The sequence below is a fragment of the Tamandua tetradactyla genome, chromosome X (genome assembly GCF_023851605.1).
Source record: "Tamandua tetradactyla isolate mTamTet1 chromosome X, mTamTet1.pri, whole genome shotgun sequence".
Taxonomy (NCBI): Eukaryota; Metazoa; Chordata; class Mammalia; order Pilosa; family Myrmecophagidae; genus Tamandua; species Tamandua tetradactyla.
The window spans coordinates 150,392,944-150,415,844 of record NC_135353.1 but is presented as its reverse complement, the minus strand read 5'-3'; the positions used below and the strand labels follow the sequence as shown (position 1 = coordinate 150,415,844).

Genomic DNA, 22,901 nt, shown 5'->3' with positions numbered 1-22,901 from the left:
TAGAAACCAGATTCTTTCTAATACTTGTCCAGTTGAATACTGTACACCAAATGTAGTTGTTCAAGTGAAATTTTGTGACAGAAAAAAGGTAGTTTTAATGTTTACTTGATTTATTTCAAGTGGAAATAATTTTTAAATCAGAAAATAATAAATCAAATAAATGCTCTGATTTTTTTTACTTGGATAATACCAAGAGTTATAAAGAAAGTAAGATTTCATCCATAATCCCATCACTATTAACATGTTGATCTATGATTCTGTGTATACATAGCTATGCTTTTTATAAAAATGGGATCATACTATATCTACTATTTTGGGATTTGATTTTTTTTAATTAACAGTATTTTATGGGTAACTTTATATGCCAATAAACAATTCCACACTATCATAAAAAAAAAATCAGTATCACTAGGAGTAGCCTCTGTAAAGAGCGGTAACAAAAGAAACTAAAGTTTAACGACAGAAACCACAATCATTTCAGTATGTCTCACAGTAAAGAGCATTACGCAGCCAATGTTTTAAGAGCTCAGACTTCAAACAAGAAGAAAAATTATCTTCCAACCATGACAAACACAGTACTAGTTTATGAGAAACTTTCAACTCTGCAGTTATATACTTGAGTAAATGGTATTTCCTAATTCTTTCTCATCCACTATAAACAGACTATAATCTAAAAAGATAAGTAAAGGAAAAATATGAGGCTGTTTTCAGGATTAACATTATCTTTTTCTCACAGAAAACCGACTTCTATTTTATCTTTGGAGGACAGAATTTACCACAAAATTAGGTCAGCAAAGCAAAGAAAATATGTTTTATCTGCAATTGTTTCATTTCTTAGTCTTCAAAAATAGTTATCAGATTCTGTTACATTCATAGGAGAAAAATAATAAACTTGTCTGATAAACAGGAAGGAAACCTCAGAGCCAAAGAGTGAGGTAATTGTTCCTTTAAGCAGCTTTAGAGTCATCCAGTTGGGCTGTACTGGTTTCCCAGACTTGGAACACAGCTGATACGTAATTTACAACCTCTTAAACTTATTTTGGAGCTTCCTCAATTCAACAGAAATTTACCGCTGCTTACCTAAAACTCAAAAACACATCTTTTTTTCTCTATTGGAATGGCATCCTAAAATACATTCACTCTTTTCTGAGTTAAGGGAACACAGGTAAGAAAAAAATCATACGGGAACATTTACTTAGCATCTTGCTTTTCAAATGTTCTTACATTTTCAAGCAACTAAAAAAAAATCTACATCTTCTAATGGGAAGAGCCATTCTGTCAAAGTAAAATCTATTCACTTAGACCCATATTTCATTTGATGAAAACTGCCTTCACTGTCATCTCAATTATTCACATCCTTATTCTTCTTTACAGAAGAAAATTGCAAAATTCTTTTTAAAAAAATTTGCAAGGCTCAATTCAGCCAATGATAATCTGGATTCCTAGTGACAATCTCTGCAAAAATAAGGAACAAAAACAAGAAAAGTAAATATTTGCACTACACAGAGCAACTTTAACATTACTCCTGAACAGTGTGACTCCACAAACAGGCACAAAGTCAATATTTGCCAAGTGAGGCAAGCCATAAACAGACAATTTAGAGACTTGCTGGAGACCTTGTATTACTTTTTGCTTCCTTGCTCCAGTATAGCCCATGTCACAAAACAACATATGAACCAGCACCTCTAATAGAAGGGGAGATTCGTTTCAGCAAGCACAAAAGAAAACAAGCTGAATGAGGACTGAAGTGTTGGAATGGGGTAAAGAAGAAAAAATAATATTTATTATTCTCATATTTTCAATTTAAAAGGACTTTTCAAAGAAATGTAGCGGTTTATCTCAAATTTAAAATTTTCTTTCTTAGTCTAAAGATATATTTTGGAATTTCTTTCCTTCGTTCCTTTTTTGTGTGTGTGTGGTAACATATATATATATATAACATTAAAATTGCCATTTCATCAGAAAGAAAGACAGACGATAAAGACTGAGATGGTATAATCTAGGAATGCCTAGAGTGTATAATGATAGTGACTAAATGTACAAATTTAAAAATGTTTTTGTATGAGGAAGAACAAAGAATGTCATTACTGCAGGGTGTTGAAAATAGATAGTAATTCATATTTTAAAATTTTAACTTATGTGTGAGACTAAAGCAAAAAATGTTTATTTGGTACAAAATTTATATTTTGACTAGTACATTTCCTAATATAACTTATGTAGACAGCTTAATGAACACCATAAGTACATGGAAACTTGAGTAGGGCATGGGATTTTGTTGATTTTTCCAGAGTGATGCCCTGATAAATCCCAGAGTGATTTCAACACTGAATAAAACAGTATTTGCAAAGTCCCCTTCGGGGAATGGTGAGAAAGGGGGAAAATTCAACTTCCTCAAGTTGAATTCTGGATATTCTCACAAGCAGTGTGGACAATCAAAGCAATAGGCTGAGTCCAAAGTTTTGGGGTTTGTTCATATGAAACCTAACCCCACAAAGGATAGGTCAAGCCTACTTAAAATCAGGCCTAAGAGTCACCCCCAAGAGAACCTCTTTTGTTGCTCAGATGTGGCCTCTCTCTCCAGTCAACACAAAAAGCAACCTCACCGCCCTCCCCCTGTCTACATGGGACATGACTCCCAGGGGTGTGGACCTTTCTGACAACATGGGACAGAAATCCAAGAATGAGCTGGGACTCAGCATCAAAGGATTGAGAAAACCTTCTCGACCAAAAGGGGGAAGAGTGAAATGAGACAAAGTGTCAATGGCTGAGAGATTCCAAACAGAGTTGAGAGGTTATCCTGGAGGTTATTCTTACCCATTAAATAGATATCACCTTATTAGTCAAGATGTAACAGAGGCTGGAGGGAAATGTGTTCCAGTAGCCATGTTTCTTGAAGATGATTGTATAATGATATAGCTTTCACAATGTGATTGTGTGATTTTGAAAACCTTGTGTCTAATGCTCCTTTTATCTACCTTATCAACAGACGAGTAAAACATATGGAATAAAAATAAATAATAGGGGGAACAAATGTTAAAATAAACTGAGATTGAAATGCTAGTGATCAATGAAAGGGAGGGGTAAGGGGTATGATATGTATGAATTTTTTTCTGTTGTCTTTTTATTTCTTTTTCTGAATTGATGCAAATGTTCTAAGAAATGATCATGATGATGAATATGCAACTATGTGATGATATTGTCAATTACTGATTATATATGTAGAACGGAATGATCATATGTTAAGAATGTTTGTGGTTCTTTGTTGTTATATTTTTTTAAAAATTTAAAAATTAAAAAAAAAAAGATGTAATGGAGAGGCTGGAGAGAACTGCCTGAAAATGTAGAGCTGTGTTCCAGTAGCCTTGTTTCTTGAAGATGATTGTATAATGATATAGCTTTCACAATGTGACTGTGTGATTGTGAAAACCTTGTGTCTGATGCTCCCTTTATCTACCTTATCAACAGATGAGACAACATACGGCATAAAAATAAATAATAGGGGGAACAAATGTTAAAATAAATTTAAGAGACTGAAATGCTAGTGAAAGGGAGGAGTAAGGGGTATGGTATGTATGAATTGTTTTCTTTTTTCTTTTTCTTTTTCTGAATTGATGCAAATGTTCTAAGAAATGATCATGATGATGAATATGCAACTGTGATGTAATTTTGAATTACTGACTATATATGTAGAACAGAATGACCATATGTTAAAAATGTTTGTGTCTGTTTGTTGTTATATTTTTTTAAAAATTAAAAATAAAAAAAAATTGCCATTTCAACCATTATTAAGTGTATAAGTCAGTGGTATTTATAATTACTTTTACAATGTGCTAACATCACCACCATCCATTATTAAAACTTTTTCCATCATCCAAAACAGAAACTCTTTACCTACTAAGCAATAACGCCCCTCTTTCCCTTTCCCAGCACCTGCCCTACCCCAGCCCCTGGCAACCTCTAATCTAGTTTCTTTTCTTTACTTTTTTATTTTCTGGGAACTTCTAATTTACTATCTGTCTCTGTTAATTTGCTTATTCTAAATATTTCATTAAGTGGAATTTTAAAATATTTGACCTTTTGTGTCTGCTTATTTCACTCAATACAATGACTTCAAAGTTCATTCATGTAGTAGTATGTATCAGAACTTTACTCCTTTTTATGGTTGAATAATATCCATTGTGCATATAGACTATATTTTCTTTATATGTTCATCTGTTGATGGACACTTGGGTTGTTTCCACTTTCTGGCTATTGTGAATAATGCTGCTATAAACATTGGTGTGCAAGTATCTGTTTTTGAGTTACTGCTTTCAATTCTAGGAGAGGAATTGTTAAGTCATATGATAAACCTATGTCTAACTTTTTGAGGAAGCATGCAGGGCAGAAAGTCTTTTTTTTTTATGCGTATGTGATGTATTTACCAACCTCTTTGAGAGGCAACAAAGGAAAAAAACTCTAGTCAATTATGCACATAAATATGTTTTTATATCAATAAAAATGTGTTCACCATAATTCTCTAAAGAGAAAAATTCCCTCAGAGATGCTTAAATTTTAAGGGGGAAAAAATCTTTCTCTTTTACAATATGCAGCATTTAAAATAATATTCAAGTGTAATAATTTTACAATATTTCTTTTTCAATTTACAGACGATTTTCCTTTTCAGTGTAGTAAAATACATTTGTACACTGGAGTTTATGGCAGCAGTGTTCACAATTTGCAATGGATGGAGGAGGCCTAAGGAATAGAAGGGGAAACTGGTGTACACATAAAATGGACAACTGAGCAGCTGCAAGGAGGAATGAAGTTGTAAGGCATGCAATTAGGTGAATGAACCTTAAGGACAGCATGTTGAATGAAATGCCAGAAACAAAAAGACAAATATTATCATGCCTCGCTCAAATGAACTAACTATAACATACAAACTGAGAGAACTGAAATTGAGAGCATAGGCTATCAGGTTAAGGCCTACTGTAAAGGTTCCTAGACTGTAAGCTCTTATAGCAATCACATCTATTTTGGAGTTGTAATTGTTATTTCTAAATTCTGAGATGCTGAGCTATTTGTATACAACCTGGTTGTTCCCTGGAACTTTAAGTATTCATATGATACCTGAGACTCAAGAGTTAGAGCCCTGAAGCTAAACAAGTCAGCATTACCCCATACAGCAATGGTCAAAACAGTTAAAAAAGTGATCAGACTTCAACCAGAGATATGAATGAAGCTGATCTAGATAGGACTAAGGTAATTCAGAATACAGGGTAAAGGATGATATATTGACTGTATTTTAAAACTTCAACTTCTGAGTGAGGCCAAAGGAAGAGATGTTTATCTGGGTGCAAAATTTATATTTTGATAGCACAATATCTAACTTAACTGGTATGGTCAGTTTATTTGAACACCATAACTTCATGGAATCTCGAATAAGGAATGAGATCTCGTTGGTTTGTACAGGTCAGTGTGATGCCGCGATACAGCCAGAGTAATCTGGACAGAGAATAAAAAAGTATTTGCAAAGCTACCCTTGAGGCACTGGGGAGAAAGGAGGAAATATTAAACTTCCCCACCTGGGGAATTCCTGATATTCTCGCAAGCATCGGGTACAACCAACTTAATAGGCCAAGCCCTCAATCTTGGGGTTCGCCACTATGAAACTTATTCCCACAAAGGAGAAGTTAAGCCTACTTATAATTATGCCTCAGAGAACCTCTGTTGTTGCTCAGATGTGGCCTTTCTCTCTAAGCCAGTCTGGTAGGTGAACTCACAGCCCTCCTCCCTATGTGGGACATGATCCCAGGGGCATAAATCTTCCTGTCAACATGGGACTTGACTTCCAGGGATGAGCCAGGACCCAGCATTATGGTATTGAGAAAGTTTTCTTGACCCAAAATGGGAAGAGAAAAAAGAGACAAAATAAAGTTTCAGTGGCTGAGAGATTTCAAACAGAGTTGAGCAGTTATCCTGGAGGTTATTCTTATATATCATACAGATATTCCTTTTTAGTTTATGATATATTGGAGTGGCTAGAGGGAAGTACCTGACACTGCTGAACTGTATTCCAGTAGCCTTGGTTTTTGCAAACAATTGTACAACTATATAGTCTTTACAATGTGACTGTGTGATTGTGAAAACCTTGTGGTTGACACTTCCTTTATGGAGGCTATGGACAGATGAGTAAAACAATAAGGAGAAAATATAAATAAATAATAGGGGGGGTAAGGGGTAAAAAAAAATTGAGTAGATTGCAATACTGGTGACCAATGAGAGGGATGGGTAAAGGGTATGGGATGTATGGGCTTTTCTTTTTTCTCTTTATTTCTTTTTCTGGGGTGATGCAAATGTTCCAAAAAAATGATCATAGTGATAGATACACCACTATGTGATGTACTGTGGAACACTGTACACTTTGGATGAACTGTATGGTATATGAAGATATTTCAATAAAAATATTTAAAAAAAAACAATTTCAGAAAATAACAGAGCCACAGAGAGCATATGAGGTAATAATGCCTAATAACCAAGGATACTTTTACCTCAGCTCGTCTGAGTGGTAAGCTCTGAGTATATGTCATATCTCTGCCCTTCAGGAAGGAATTGACTCAGGCAAGCTTTCATCAGGCCATTTTCCTGCCCTCGAGGTTTCAATTAGCATAAACCATTTGATGATTCCTCAATATCCAGCCCATATCTCTCTCTCATGAAAGCTCTATACCCTTGTGTTCTATGTCAGCCTCTGAATGTCCACAGGTACTTCAACAAATCTAAATTGTTCAAACCCAAACTATTGCTTCCCCTCAAACAAAACTAGCCCGTCTTTCACCTCCTCATCTCAAAGAATAGTTCTAATAGCCATTCAATTTCTCAAGCCAAACACCTGGGCAGCATCCTTGACTTCTCCTTCTCCCTCCTCCATCATATGCAATTGACTACCAAGTTTAGAAATAAAAAATACCTGTAGAAAGCCCCAATATTATCCCCTACCATAACACTATCTTAGCAATCTCCTATGAGACACCAATTGATAGTTAATAACATCTTACATTTATCAAGCACTTACTTTGAACAGAGCAATTTTCTAAACTTTGGGTATTAATTAAAAAAAATTATTGTAGTACATACGAAACACAAAATTTCCCATTTTAATCACTTTCAGACATATACTTCTGTGATACTAATTCACAATATTGTGCTACTATCACCACCATACATTACAAGAACTTTTTCATCACTCCAGATATGGGTATTAATTTAATCCACACAACAATTTGAGATTGGTGCTAGTCTTATCCTAATTTTGCAGATGAGAAAACAGCTACAGAGAACTTTACCTCTCCCAAGGCCACGCAGTGAAGTTCAACGTCTTAACATTGTGTGGAACTCTCCTACTTCTGTGTCCTTGCATGTGCTTCTCTTCCCACCTTCAAATGCCCTTTTAAACTTGTTTGCTTAGCTTCAAAGTTCGGCTCAAGCATTTTCTTCTCTATAAAATTTTCTGATGCCCCCTACTGGTGCTCTTTCCTATAAGTCCGAGGTTCTGATCAATGGGCTGCATGTTGTAATTACCAGAGCATTCTAAAAACTAGATGCCTAGCTCCCGACCCTAGAGATTCTGATTTAATCGATCCAGGGTACAGCCCAGACATTGGGACTTTTAAATGTTCCCCAAGTAATTCTAAAGTGCAGTCATAGTTGAGACCCACTGCTCTATATTTCCCCAACACCTTTTACACATACCTTCACAACACTCATCCCACTGCATTGTAATTGACTGTTTATGTCTGTGGCACTAACCAAATTGTGAGCTCCTCAAAAAGAGGTTTCACAATCACTTGGGAAGCTTTATTAAAAGCACAGGTCCCTGAATGCCACCTGAAAACTAAATCAGAGCCATGGTTAGGACCATGGAAACCATTTATCTCCTCAAATAATTCTGATGTTCAGCCAAATTTTGGAACTCTCTCCCAGATCAAGGCCTGGGTCTTTTCACTTGTACTAGTCAGCAACCAGCCCACAGTTGAACCGTGATAAACATTTGTGTAATGGCTAAAACCTAGTAATGTAAATCAGGGGACTTGGTGTTATGTATTCAATATTCAAGCTTCCTGCAGCAGCACACTGCAAGAACAGAAAATTTGCTTTCTACAATAGAATGCAAATGCTGGGCAGTTTTTCAAATGTTTTCTAATCCACTAATGCCCCCTACTGACCTGAAAGTGAATACCTCAATCAAAACAATGGAGTTTAAATATTTTTATTAAATATGTGCAAAACTAGTCACACCCGCTGTATTTTTCCCACGGACACCAATACCATCAACTCCACTGCCCTCCAGCCTCAGTTGAACCAGTCTGTTAACTTCCAAACCCAGATCAATCCTACCATTTGTTCTGTCGCCAGGTCTGGGCTGCAGTGACACAAATCAGCAAAGACCTGTGGTAGCACAGCCCTCAAAGCCTCTCGCCTATCTTTTTTGTTCCTTGCTCAGCTGCCTCTTCCCATCATAATCATAAAACTACCCACCTTGAAAAAACAAGAGGCCATTCATCTACCAATGTGCCTAAACTGTTGCTATTCAAAGTGTCATCAGGGGATCAGCAACATCTGCATTATCTGGGAGCTTACTAAAAAATGGAAAATTTGAGGCCCCATCCCAGACCTACTGAATCACAATCTGCATTTTAACATGAGTCACATGCACAATAAATTTGAGAAGCACCAGTCTTAACTATACTAGACTGAACACCTCCATTTTGTGACAAATATTTTGTACACTCTTGCTATCCTGAAATAAAATTCACAAATAACATTATCTAGCTATACACGTAAGTCCAAATAAATACCTCAGTAGTAGAATTATTTAACGGTAACATAAAAGAGAACTAAAAGGAAAGATTTATAATAGAAAATACATTTCAGTATATAAATGTCAGTACAACTAAACTAAACACAAAGAACCCCAATCTTGAGTTTCCAAAATGTAACCTAAAGAGGATGGCGACTTCCCACCTAAGACAGTAAAATTGCTCCCAACCTTCTTTCACAGGAGAAAAATCTCTTGTCCTTTTAAAGCTGAGGATTTCTCCCTTATAAAACCTCCCTCTTTACACACTCCTCCCTAGACAAATCTTGAAAATCTTAACAATCACAAAAAACAACTAAGAACTTTGACCCCACATTTCCCTCTAGTTACCATATTCTCTCTCTCTCTCCTTCCCTCGACAGTCAAACTTATCAACCATCATGATGTCCATTTATTCATCTCTCAGTCACCGACCTATGTTAATCTAGCTCTCACCTCCATTAGTAAATCTACTCGTATAGAGATCATGAAAGCTTTCCAAAGTACCCAAATCAATGGATACTTCTCTGAACTCATCTAACGCATCTCTCTGCAGTGGGCATTACTGGTTGCATACCTTGCCTCCATCCCACCTCTTCCTTCCTAAAAGAACTCCATTGTTTTCATTAATCCATTTCTCTCCCACGTAATTAACATAAGTGATCCATTCCTGAGGAGTTGATCCTGATTAGCCTAAGCATATTAGAATACGGCATTCCCCTACCATTTGTTATTGGTTCTGGGGCAGACACCTGATCTAAGCTGGTTCAGTCAGATAAAAGGAAGGGCATAATTTAACTTGGGGGAGTTCTGCCCTCTCTCTCTTGCTCTGATGAATGAAGAATGTATGTTACCAGCAGTCATCTTACAACCAAAAGACAACCAACCTTATTATGGAAAGACAAGAGAAGAGACCAGATTCTTGAAGACACTGTTGACCACTGAAGCAAGCCTGGAGGTCATCCTCCCTTAGGACTCTGTGCAATAATTTTCCTTCCTATTTAAGCAGTCAGGTTTTCCCAGCTGAAAGCATCCTAACTTAGTTTGTCCTCCTCCTTGAAACTCTCCTCCTTTTATTTTCTAAACATCACTCTTTTCTGCATCTACATCTCTGGACCCCCCTCTTCCTCTGCCTACTCCTTACATTTTGGAGTCCTCCAAGGTTTGTTGTGATCTTTTCTTCTCAAACTACATTTCCCTGAAATAATTTCAGTCCTCTGTATCTCTCCCTTGACAGGGCAGAACTGAGCTACTGGCACTTTATCAATGGAGTCCTATTGCTGATGGATGTTTCCCAGCTCATCCACCTGAAGAACTCCTACTTGCATTTCAAAGCTAAATTTAAATCTCTTCTGTGAAGCCTTCCTTGAAGTCCCCAGGGCTTCCCTGCCCTTTTTGTGCCATGGATCTCTTTGGCAGTCTGGTAAGCGCTATGGACCTCAAAATAACACTTCTAATTGCTTAAAATAAAATGCTAATTATATTGATATATTTATGAAAATATTTTAAGCCCAAATTTCTGATATAATAATATGTGCTTCTTTATTAGCACATTAAATAAAAAGATCTAGCAGTGGGTCCTATAACTACCATAACGTGGAACTAGGGAGGAGCATATAATATGATGTGCAAGAATTGTAATGTGATGTGAAAATACCTGTGACTTGCATTGGTGCTGTGACTTTTATTGGTAGAAGGCACTGTTAATACTACTGCGGTTTATTCTGGTAGTAACTTGTTAAATAATGACCTTCAATGAAGCACACCTCCTCTTAACTATGTCCTGGGTAGACCCCCACCACATCAAGTCTGGGCTTAGCCATGTGACATCAGCAAATGTGCTTCAAACAGAGGCTTGAAAAGTGCACACTGAAACTTGCCCTCTTGGAACCCATTATCCATGTGAGAAAGCCCAAGTTAGGTGCGTGGAGGGGCACCAAGGCCCCAGGCATGTGAGACCCACCTTTCAGTCCAGCCACGAGCTAAATTCAGCCACTGAGAGACACCAGCATAACTGCCCAGGCAACCCACAGATTCGTGAGAAATAATAAACCATTGCTGTCTTAAGGCTGGTTTGAATAGTTTCGTTATCCAGTAGTAAATAACTGAAACATTTATCCATGTTTATAACTGAAGGAAATGCCATATTTCAGTTAGAGGTTAGTAAAAAGAAAATTTCATTTTTCTCCATCCAAGTTCAGGGGTCCCCACAATTCTATCCAGACTCTGGGTGACTGAGGAACACAGGTTCAGATGAATCCGTGGTTAGGCAAAGCAGATCCTGCTCTCCTTTTTACTCCCACAGGGCATGGTTGGTACCCATAAAGCAAACTGATCACAGCATATCCTTCGCTGTTGTAACCCAAAAACCAAGCTAAGTTACTAGCACATAATAAGTGCTCAATATAAAGTTACCAAGTGAATGAAAAGTTGCTATGGATCTGTTTTCCTCACTAAACTGTGAGCTGCCTCAAAACAAAATAAAAACAAATAATTAGATAGCACTTTTATGTACCAGGGCCTCTTCCAAGTTCTTAACACATACTAGCTTACTCCTTGTAGCAACACTATGAGGTTGATGCTATTACCCCAATTTCACCCATAAGGGAATGAGCACAAAGAGGTTAAGTCACTTGCCCAAGATCATATGGCTAGAAAGTGGCAATGCCAGGACTGTAAGAAAGAATCCGTGCTCTGATTTTATAGCTTTTACTCCTGTGCCCAAAGCACATCTCGGGAGCTCAAAACTTTGAAATGAGGAGTACAATTATGAGATTTCGTTAGTAATGTTTTGTAGATACTATACTTCTGGAAGATTCAATTTTATAGACTAATCTTTGGTAGCCTATCTGTTTTGCAAGACAGAAAATAATGACTTTACATTAAAATGGAGATTTGCAAAACAAACTCTTCTCTGTAGAAGTCGATTTCTTCCAAAGGGCACGAGTTCATAAAAGTTAAAGTAGGCGATCGACTTGTCTACAGTAAACAACGTTCAGTGGGGAGTGAAGTGAAAGTTCCAGCTTCTCTCCTCACCGAACGAATCCCATGCCAGCCTCCCCCACACCCTGCAGCACCTTCTCCCAAGGTGACCCGAAACCCGCTCTCCCCTCACTCCGCACCTAGTTCTGAAACCTGACCCTGCCAGGCAACCAAAGCCCAACCCCATAGTGCCCTGAGCTAGCCTCACCCTACCCACGGTCCCCAAAAAGCACTAGCCGAAGAGAGGAAAAGGGGAAATACTTTTAACCTTTCAAAGTGTTTTATTCACGAGGGCATGACTTAGAGGGCAGTGTCGGCCCACCCCGGGGTCTCGCGTGCTGCTAGCGCCCCTGCTCCGGCAGGGCCTAGGACGTCCCACACGCGCCCGGATGCGGTCGCCACCTCCACCCAGTAGCCTATAGCCCTGTGAGGGCTAGTGAATGAACCCTGGGTTAGGATACAGCTGGCCCGGAGGCGGGAAAATCGTCGGAGCCAGCGGAGACGGCCTGGTTCCCAGAGAGACCCAAGAGAGTGCGGGGAAGACTGTGGGTGGCCGGGAGGGGGCGGTGACAGTTACGACCCAGCTCCGCGCTCTCACCTTGAACATTTCGCTGGCAGCGGTGGTTCCGGCGGGGTCACTCCGGACTCAGCTCCGCCCACTACGGAAAGGCAGCTACGGCGGCCCGTCAGGGCCGGCCTTCCCCGACCGCGGACGGGCCAGGGTGCGGGTGACAGCAATACAGCCAACTTGATTCGAAGAAGGCTTAGTCCCACCACGCTGGACTGGAAGCGGCGTTGCTGAGCCGCAGCGCGTCGCAGCCCGGCAGCGAGAGAACCCAAGCCCCGCCCTCCTCGAGGCTCCGCCTCTGCGCCGCCTGTTGCTAGGCAGCAGGAAAGCACCGGCTCAGCGTGGGAGGCACGCGGTATAGCGCAGAGGAAGGTGCCGGGAGTCAGCCTTCGCCGCTGCCGCCATTGGGCGCTCAGCGTGTGGATCTGGAGTCCTGTTCTCTGAGGCCACCGGGAGGGGGCGCTCCGCGGACCTCAGGCAGCATCCAAACCTTCGCAGCCGGAAGCCGCCCACCTCAGGGCCTGGATTTACCTCACAAAGGTTTTCAGATTTTCAGTGGGCCTGACATTTCTAAGATTTTAAACTAATTTGCTAAGCCCCTTAGTCGTGAAAGGCACTCTTTTTTTTTTCCTCTTTAATATACTCAGGCGTGATCCTTTCACTGGAAATCAAATGTTTGTCCCTTACTCCTAGTAGAAATAAGTAATATGGGCAATAGTTATTTTATTAACAAGAATAGAAAACACTAGATGCCCAGCTCTGACCTAAGCCCCTTACACATGTTCATTTAATCTGTGCAACAACTCACATAGGAGGACACGATTATTATTCCCAATTTTTAGAGGAGGAACTGAGGCACAGAGAAGTAACTTGCACAAGGCCATATAGATGGAAAGTAGGAAGCCAGAATCCAAGTCCAGTGGTCTAGTTTGTTTATCTACCCTAAACAATTGTTATACTGTCTCATAATGGGGTATTTCCTATTTCATTCTGTATTTCACATCCAAACTCCATTGGAAGTGTGAGCCCCATCCGAACAGGCATCAGGTAAATTTTGGGAGTTCTGCAGTGGCACGTCATTGCCCTCCAGCCAAAGTTCAGTAGGAACATGCCTGTAGTTCAACAAGTTGGGTTTATTTCTCATTACCACCAGGGAGAATGCACACTTTGGGGAACATTGGGGCATCTCATTAAGAAGGTGTTAGAAAGATATAGGATTTGGGCTTTGGTTGATTATGGGGAGGGTTAAATTGGATGCTGTCAAGAAGGAGTAACACGAAGGCCTGGCTCTCAAAAATTAAAGGCTGCTTTTCTCAAAATTTTCAGGAGAGTTGTGTATTCCAAGCCATTTCCATCCCCATCCCTAAGGAAAAATATTAACTAGATTCTGAAGGCTCTGTACAGGTAATGTAATGTCTTACATATAAAAGTATAAAGCATAGTGATAGCTTAGTGCAGGAGTTCTTAAATTCAGCGGGCATTAAGAAGTTGAATGGGAAAAAAATTATAACTTTATTTTCACTAACCTCTACCTGAACTTTAGCATTTCTTTTAATTATGGCATAGGCAACAAACCACAGCAGTGGGAGCAGTGCCTGTGACTTTTGTCATCAGTAGAAACACAGACGTTTTGATATCACATTACAGTCAAGGTAAATACATCGAAATATCATTTGTGCTCCTAACTATGTCAAAAGTAAGTAGTTGTTAGACCTTCCATTTTATTCAATGCATGAACAAAGAAAATACATATTACCATATCATGATTTTTAAAAAATATTTTGACAACTGTTTGAATATAATTGGAGTCGTTTGTAATCCTATGTATTTCATTTTATGCATTTTAAAAACATAATTCTTAGAAGGGGGTCTGTTCATAGGGGTCCATGGCAAAAGGAAAGATAAAGAACCCCTGGTTTAGTAGAAGAAACTAAGCAGTGATTAAGAAGTTGAGAGCGGCATCCAATTTGAAGTAGTACTTCAAAAGATGGGAAGTTAGAAGTGGGAAATGCATTCAGATAATTTAGTATATATCTTCTCACTTTACCAAGGAGGGAACTGAACCACTGAGGTTAAGTGACTTCCCCAAAGTCTAACAGCTATGTGGTGATAAAACCAGGATGAAAGTTTTCACACAAGCCTGTAAAACCCTCCACTGTGCTAGGCACTGGGGATTCTACAGTTACCAAGGTGATTCCTGTTCTCAACAAGGCTGTTGAGCTGACAACCAAGAAACAAATTATAATGCAATATAAGAAGTAATGTAGAAGAATTAGATATAATGTGTTATGGGGCCTTGGGGAGAGGAGTGAATAGTTCTGTAAAAAAAAGAAGGTGGGAAACTTCAGAGAAGAGGCCTCAGTCAGCTAGGTCTTGAAGAATGAATTAATATTTGCTGATCATTCCCAGTAAAGGAAATGGTATAATCAGAGGTACAGAGAAATAAAACATTGACTGATTTTAACAAAAAGTTAGTGTTTCCTTGGAGTATAGAGAGGGAGGCTGATGAAAGTTGGTATTTCAAGATTTGGAAGAGAGAATGGAACCAGATTGTGAAAAGACTTGAATGTCATTCTAAGGAGTTTGGACTTTAGCTTGGGGGAAATACAGCATCACTGAATGATTTTAAGTTGGGGAGAGATAAAGTTAGATTACTGCTCTAAAAAGTTAACTCCAGCTGCAGTGTGGAGGAGGAATAGGAGGAAGAAGAGACTGGATACAGGGAGACAAGTTAGAAGACTGTTGATAAATCCACCTGTCTCTCCCATATACCACATAATATTTTTAGTACAAAAAGGATGTAAACTGTTAGCAACATTAAAAGATCCATAATGCCTTTCTTTTTAAAGAGTTCTGGAAATAGCACAACAATCATATGGCGCTTAAGTCTAGTCCAAACGATGTAATAATATAAATTATGACCCCAAAGGCTTAATTTATGTATTTTCAGATTACTTCTTTGTAGGGAAAATGAATGATTCCTCAGGTGTATCAGTTATTAGAGCTCTAAAATCAGATCATCAACACTCAGGAAAAGGCCACAAAATACATTCGACAAATGTTGCAAAGACAAAGGCAGTACAACGGTGAGTACCCATCTTTTGACTTCTGTCGTTTTCCACAACTTGATAGTTTCCATACAGTATTTATTTGGTCAACAGAGCCTTTAATCTCTGAGATATACACTATTTTTCTATTTATTCTTTCAATTTCCTCTTTATGCTTTTCTACTGTCTTCTTGATATCCTTTACGTCATTTGCTATCCCACATATTTTATTAAATAGAGTTGTATGAACATCTTTGATTAGTTCTTCCAACATCTGTGTCTCCTCTGGTGTTTTAATTTGGTCATTAGGCAGGGCTATATCTGCATTGTGATGTGCTTAGTGATCTGCTGTCTTCGTGGCATGTAAATATCTTGATTGATTTACTTTGGAAGTTGATTTCTTTCAGTAGTGTAAGGCCTTGTGTTTGCATGATGGTCGTATAGCAGGGAGTAGGGTACGGTGTGGGGTATTCAGTGCGGTGATTTGTTTCAGGGCAGCTTTAGGCGCAGGTTGGGGATTTTATGCTGATGCTTGTGAACATGGGTGCCCAGTGGCCAGGGAGGATGTAGCTGTGCGGGTGCACCGGTCTGGGGGACATAACCCTGGTGTGTGCTGGTCTAAGGCACACGGCCGTTTGTGTGCATGCATAGAGCTGTGGCAGCAGGTCCCCATTATGCCTTCATGGATTGGGGGCAGATGTGATCCAGCTGCACAGGCCAGCACTTTCTGAGAGCTGTGAAGTGTGCCTGAGGACCATGTGCATGCACAATTCTAGGACAGCTATAAAGTGCGGTTCCAGAGCTGAATGATGTGATTGGGGGCCCTTGTACATGCACGGTCCTAGGAGTGCTGTAAACTGATGCGCAGAGCTGGGCGGGGGGGTGAGGCTGTGCGACACTATGGGCAGGGGAGCAGGTGTAGCATGGGTATGGAGGTTAGTGCCCGCAGCCTTTATGTGCTGGCAACAGCCTGCAGGGAACAGGGAAGGGGAAGTAGCACTATGGAGGGGTGCAGGAGAGGTGGGTTGGGCTGCACTTGGAGTGGGTGTGTGGGGCAGGTACATGCTCTGGGGGCTGGTGAAGTGGGGGGCTCCTGGAGCGCGGGGAATGGGAGTGGGTGACGGGGGTGTGGGGTGAGTTGCTGGGCACAGGGCTCCGCCGGTGAGTGTAGCAAACCCAAGGAATGCGGCCTAGCTTAGCTTGCTTCCTAGTCCCCGGCTCCCGTTCGTGCACTCCCGAGGGCGGTGCGCCAGGCTGCAGCTTTCTACCTCTCAATTCCTCAGCCGCTGCAACCAGGACCACCCTATGTGGTACAGAAGGCTCTCCCAGGTCAGCCGCACTCCTGAATCACCGCCTCACTTGCCCTCCTGTCCCTTCTCTAACTTTTCTGTGGAGCAGGGCTAATCTTGAGCTACTCTATTTGGCCATCTTCCCAGAAGTCTTCCATACATTATTTACTCAGCTAACTTCAAACACTTCTTATTTTGTAAATTAGAGATTTTTCTGTTTTTAAATTACTTTCAAGTTGAATAATTATTATAATTGTAGTATTTTATAGTTTACAAAGCATGTTAACACACATCTCTTTTGATCCTGATACAAACTTCTGAAGCAGTCGTATTATATTGTATGTAAGTGAAGAAGCAACAACCAGGAGAGGTTGCAGAAGGTTACACAGCTAATAAATGGCATCAGCTATAATTCAAAGGTTCCTTCTACACTACAGATCCTTTCTACTCTACATTGTGTAGTCTGCATTTTGCCAGGAAATGGTGACATTATGCAGGAGTCCCTCTCTTCACACATAGTCTCATAAAAGATAATGATGGGGGTGGCAGGGAACAGGAGTGTGGGGAAGGTACTAGAGAGGAAAACCCCAACAATCTACCAGTACCGGGACACCATCAAAAGTAGCATAATTCTCTGACCTAACCGGAATGAGCCTAGTTCAAGCAAAAATTCAAAGAAGGGAGTTTGTTTTTCTAGAGCATGGTCATCTGCAACCAGAAGAAAATTAGGCCTACTGTAATTTAAACCATTCCATATTCCATTTTCATAGCACTTGAACTAGTTGGACAATGTTATTAACAACCGACCATGAGCAGAATTTTGAGTCATAGAGATTTTTAGAAACCGTGGTTGTCTCCTCACACTTTTAATTTATAATATGCTTTTTGATGATAAAGTTTTAGCCAAGGTGCTTTTTAATCTCAAGGGAAATACTCTCTAGTATTTCATATCCCAATTCTGACTAGATTCTGCCAATAACCAGTTCTGACTAGATTCTGAAAATGACCACATCCAAATGTTCCTTGTCAGGTTAGTCTTCAAGTGGGGGGTATGGGGTGGTACCTGAGGAGGAAGCATAAATTCAGAGTTCCCCAAGATTTCAGAAAAATGAAAACAACTTTATACATCTTAACATTTCCCCCTCCTCAGAATTGATGAAGATACCTCAGCTCAAGTGATACAGAGAGCTTGGTTGTCTCACGTGGACAAAGTAATATTTCAACTCCTAAAACATGCAGTTTGTGCAGCAGTATGTATTTTGCTTTCATTTTCTCTGACAGATTTAATTATCATGCTAAAAGATCTGTTAATTAAAAACAGAATATATTGACTTCTTTATCTTTTCTGTTTGGATCTAATAATATTACATGGGGTTTCTGGGATGTATTTTTTTTTTAACATGGGTAGGCACCGGGAATCGAACCTAGGTCTCCAGCATGGCAGGTGAGAACTCTGCCTCTGAGCCACTGTGGCCTGCCCTCTGGGGTATATTTATAACATGGCTTACTGTTATTTCTTTTTCTGAAAATAATATACTAGTTAAAAAAACAAACAATGTATTCCTTATTTGAGGGTATGAGGCAATGATCTTCCAACAATAAAAATCTCTGAATTAAAAGTGCCCTTACCTTCTGTTTTAGTTTGCAGTCTGCCAGAATGCAATAAACCTGAAGTGGAACGGTTTTTAAAAAGGGGAATTTATTAAGCTGCAAGTTTACAATTCTAAGCCTATAAAAATGTCCAAATTAAGGCATCCAGGGAAAGATACCTTGGTTCAAGAAGGCCAATGACATGCAGGGTTTCTCTCTCAGCTAGAAAGGCACATGGTGACGTTTGCTAGCTTTCTCTCCTCATTTCATAAGGCTTCCCCAGGGACATTTTCCTTCTGCTCCAAAGGTCTCTGGCTCTATTGTTTCTGGTAGCTCTCTCAGCTCTAAAACTTTTTCCAAAATGGTTCCCTCTTAAAGGGCTCCTTTAAGCAGCCACACCTTGAATGGGTGGAGACACATGTCTGTGGAAACCATCTAATCAAAAGTTACCACCCACAATTGGGTGGGTCACATCTCTGTGGAAACAATAAAAAAGCTCCCACCCAGCAATACAGAATGAGGATTAAAGAACTTGGTTTTTCTGGGGTACACAACAGATTCAAACCAGCACACCTTCTACCCAGCAATTTAATTTCTAGGAATCCATTCTACAGCATATGTACAATTTCATTGTAGCATTGTTTGTAACTGGAAAGAAAACATATGATGTTCATCAGTAGGGTGCTGGTTAAATAAATGCTGGTGCTTTCATAGTGTTAAACCTTGTAAGTGAAAAAGGCAAATGCAGAACAATATTAATAACATAATCCTATTTTAGTAAAAAAATAATTCACACGCCCCCCCCCCCCCCACACACACACACAGAGACAACTCTGGCAACCTCAGCCATCCTTGATATAGTACCAAATAGTCTCTTAAAAAGATAACCCATAATTCTGGTAGCCTGTTAATGGTGATAGTCATGTCAAGGGAATTTTTGCAGATCTGAAAAATCATGAAGTCTGTGCAATGTGTACATTTCTTAACAATCTGACCTACAGACCTATTTCTGATGTCAGGAAAAGTAGAATACCTCAGAGAAAACCCACCCAAGTAAACTATTATTTCAGGTGCATCTTCCATCATCTTTGCATATGGAGCTTGTATTTAACTATCATACATTTGTTTCATTGTAAATGTTGACACTTTTAGCAACAGAAATAAGGAAATTAATTCTTTTTTCATCTGTTATCCTAACTCTTCATGTTACTACCTTACTTTAATAACACTTTGTCATTTTTAAAGTGTACATTTTTAGGTGATTATCATAGGACTAAAGATTGGGTGGACCAGAATGGAAATGAGGGCTGGTAATTCTGTATAGCTTAATGTAGTACCCAGATACATTCCAGAATACGTTGGGCAGATAATTACAAAGTATTGGCAGTGTCCCTTGAGGGACTGGAGAAAAAATATGGAACTATTAGATTTTCCCATCTGGGAAATCCCTGATACTCTCTCAAACATTAGGGACTCCCAGATTCATAGGAAAAGCCCTTGATCTTGAGGCTTGCTAAGCTAATCCTACCTATAGTTATGCCTAAGAGTTACTTCCAGAGAACCTCTTTTGTTGCTCAGATGTGGCCTCTCTCTCTAAGTCCAACTCTGCAAGGAAAATCATTACCCTCCCCACTACATGGGACATGACATCCAGCGGCCAATATCTCCCTGGCAATATGGAACGTGACTTCCAGGGATGAGCCTGGCCCTGCCACCGTGGATTGACAATGCCTTCCTGATCAAAAGGGGTAAATGAAATATAATAAAATAAGGTATCAGTGGCTAAGAGAGATCAAATAGAGTCAAGAGACTATTCTGGAGGCTACTCTTATGCAAGTAACTAGCTAAATATTGCTAGTTACCATGCTTTGCCAACCCCCAGCCAAAACCATTCCTGTCATCCCCAAAGAACATCTAGGGCTTTAAGATTCTACAAAAGTTTCACATACTAACATTACTTTCCAGAAATCTACAGCGTCCAGTTGGATTCTTGGGCCAGATAAGTCCTGAAATTCAGAGGGGCCAGCCTTTCCAAGAACATCAACTAGTTCCATCCCTCATCCCATATTATCAACACCCCTTTCCAACATGAAAAAGTTAGAATGGGCAGAACCTAAAGGCCCCTAAAGATTGGGAGAAGGATCAAAGGAGAAGGAGGAGTTCTAACAGAGAAGATAGAATTTAACAAATACGTATGACTACTGAATCGTTATATTGATATTTCTTTCAGTCTCCAGTGTCTTGGAGCAGCTAGAAGGAAAAACCTAAAATTGTGGAACAGTAACCCATACCAAACTTTGAAATCTGTTTTATAACTGCTTGTTACAGTGTACTTTGAAATTTATTGCTTTTTTATATATACATGTTATATTTCACAATAAAAAATGTTTAAAAAAAAAAGATTGGGTGGAATTGTATGGAAGAAAGAGTGGGAGTTTTAGAGTCAAGCAGATCTTAGTTTGAATCCCAGCTCCCCCATTTACTAAATGTATGTCTTTGGATGAATTAGTAAAACTGCCTGAGCCTCAGCATTCTCATTTATAAAATGGTAATGATAACATTCTAATAATATTGCTGAGGTATAAGGATTAAATGAGGTTCTGTATATAAAGCTCCTAACAAAGTATCTGGTAAATAAAAGGTGCTTAAAAGCTTGTAACTTTGACTGTTATCATCATTTTATAGTGATTCATACAACATCAACTATACTAGGTGACTCTATACTATATGCTGGGGATACAATGGTAAACCAGAAAGATACTGTCCCTACCTTCGTGAAGCTTACAGTCTACTAGGAGACAAGTTTATGGGTAATAACAATATATTGTAAAAAGTGCTGTCATGGGGAGAGAATAGCGCCTGGGATCTCCAGGCGGGACACATACCCAAACTTGGGAAGTGGAGGTAAAACATTAAGTAACTGACTCAAGGCTATGCAGATGTTAAGTGGTAGAGTCAAGACTCGAACCTAGGTCTTCAGAACTTCAGTGTACTATTCTCTTTACCATGCTACCACTCTGTTCACAGCACCACCATCTATTTCAGGAACGTTGTGTGACACATGAAATACTGAAGAAGGTGAGCCCTTTAGAGGCTGAGCTTGTTAAAGATCCTAGCATGAAGTGTAAGGTCAGATTCAGGTAATGTTTCTATCTTGATTTACTTCAAGAAGTACTAAGTTAATTAGAAGAAATCTTAGAAATTTATTTTTTAGAATCCTCATAACTTCTCAAGATATAATTGTAAAGTAAATGTACTGTTACTAATTACATTTTTTATGTGAAGAAACTGAAGCATCTAAGAGTTACCCCCAGAGAACCTCTTGTTACTCAGATGTGACCTCTCTCTCTAAACCAACTTGGCAGGTGATCTGCCATCCCCCCTACATGGGACATGACTCCCAGGGGTGTAAATCTCCCTGGCATTGTGGGACCTGACTCTCAGGATCCCCAGTATTATGGAAATGAGAAAGCCTTCTTGACTAAAAGGGGAAAGAAAGAAATTAGACAAAATAAAGTCTCAGTAGCTGAGAGATTTCAGACAGAGTTGGGAGGTTATCCTGGAGGTTATTCTTACTCATTATATAGATATCCCTTTTTAGTTTATGGTGTATTGGAATGGCTGGAGGGAAGCACCTGAAACTGTTGAACTGTGTTCAGTAGCCTTGATTTTTGAAGACGACTATAACTATATAGCTTTGACAGTGTGACTGCGTGATTGTGAAAACCTTGTGTCTGATGCTTCTTTTATCCAGGGTACGGACAGATAACTTAAAAAAATAAGAAGGATAAAAAATAAATAAATAATAAAGGGAGATAAAGGGTAAAAATTAGGTAAATTGAAATACTGTGGGTCAGTGAGAGGCACGGGGTGATGGGTGTGGGATGTATGAGTTCTTTTTTCTTTTTATTTCTTTTTCTGGAGTGATGCAGTATGTTCTAAAAATGACCATGGTGAAGAATACACAACTATGTGATTATATTGTGAGTCACTGATTGTGTAATATCTTTGGACTATATATTTGTGGATATTTCTCGATAAAAATATATAGTAGCTTTATTGAGATATATGTCACATACTATAAAATTCACCCTTTTCAAAAAAAGCATACAATTCAGTGGTTTTCAGTATAACACAGAGTGATGCAACCATTGTACTAATTTTATAATATTTTCATTAACCTAAGTAGAAAACCCGTATCTGTTACCAGACAGTTTTTGATATGGCAGCATCTCTGTTTGCTAGGTATGTTTATCACTTATGCACATATTTCTTTGTCTTTGTCAATTGGAATATGGCAAAAAAAAATTTACAGTGTTTATATAACATCTAATAAATCTCAAAAAATGTTTTCAAGTCAACTTTTTCTCTAGTCCAGTCTTATCCATGTATGAGCCTGGAAGCTTTCATTGTAGAAATAATTTTCAGAAAAGTGAATGAACATTATCCAACTTATGGTCTTCAATATTAATTGTGATATCATCTGCAAAAAAAGCTTCCTACAAACATTCTGGTTGAGGCACTTTTTAATAGTATCAGCTATAGGTCCTATAGAACCTTGTTTAGAAAATATAAATGAAAAATTTTGC

General features: G+C 39.1%; 2 protein-coding genes across 11 annotated transcripts in view; one reads left to right on the top strand and one right to left on the bottom strand.

Moving 5' to 3' along the window:
• APOO (apolipoprotein O) overlaps positions 1–12,875 on the bottom strand; it is an 88,353-nt gene extending 75,478 nt beyond the window's left edge. The window contains exon 1 of one of the 4 annotated variants that reach the window (XM_077146400.1): positions 12,417–12,875. In XM_077146400.1, the coding sequence (XP_077002515.1) occupies positions 12,417–12,425 (9 nt within the window). In that variant the 5' untranslated portion in view covers positions 12,426–12,875. Of the gene's footprint in view, positions 1–7,325; positions 7,455–12,416 lie in introns of those variants that run through there. The other 3 variants (XM_077146399.1, XM_077146402.1, XM_077146401.1) reach the window with 3 other exon arrangements.
• The window catches only part of CXHXorf58 (chromosome X CXorf58 homolog), a 34,992-nt gene continuing 24,789 nt past the window's right edge, over positions 12,699–22,901 (top strand). Inside the window, exons 1-6 of one of the 7 annotated variants that reach the window (XM_077146393.1) lie at positions 12,699–12,926; positions 13,713–13,790; positions 13,953–14,038; positions 15,337–15,472; positions 17,873–17,972; positions 21,340–21,452. In XM_077146393.1, coding sequence (XP_077002508.1) covers positions 15,357–15,472; positions 17,873–17,972; positions 21,340–21,452 — 329 coding nt within the window. In that variant the 5' untranslated portion in view covers positions 12,699–12,926; positions 13,713–13,790; positions 13,953–14,038; positions 15,337–15,356. Of the gene's footprint in view, positions 12,927–13,712; positions 13,791–13,952; positions 14,039–14,444; positions 14,819–15,336; positions 15,473–17,872; positions 17,973–21,339; positions 21,453–22,901 lie in introns of those variants that run through there. The other 6 variants (XM_077146397.1, XM_077146391.1, XM_077146398.1 and 3 more) reach the window with 6 other exon arrangements.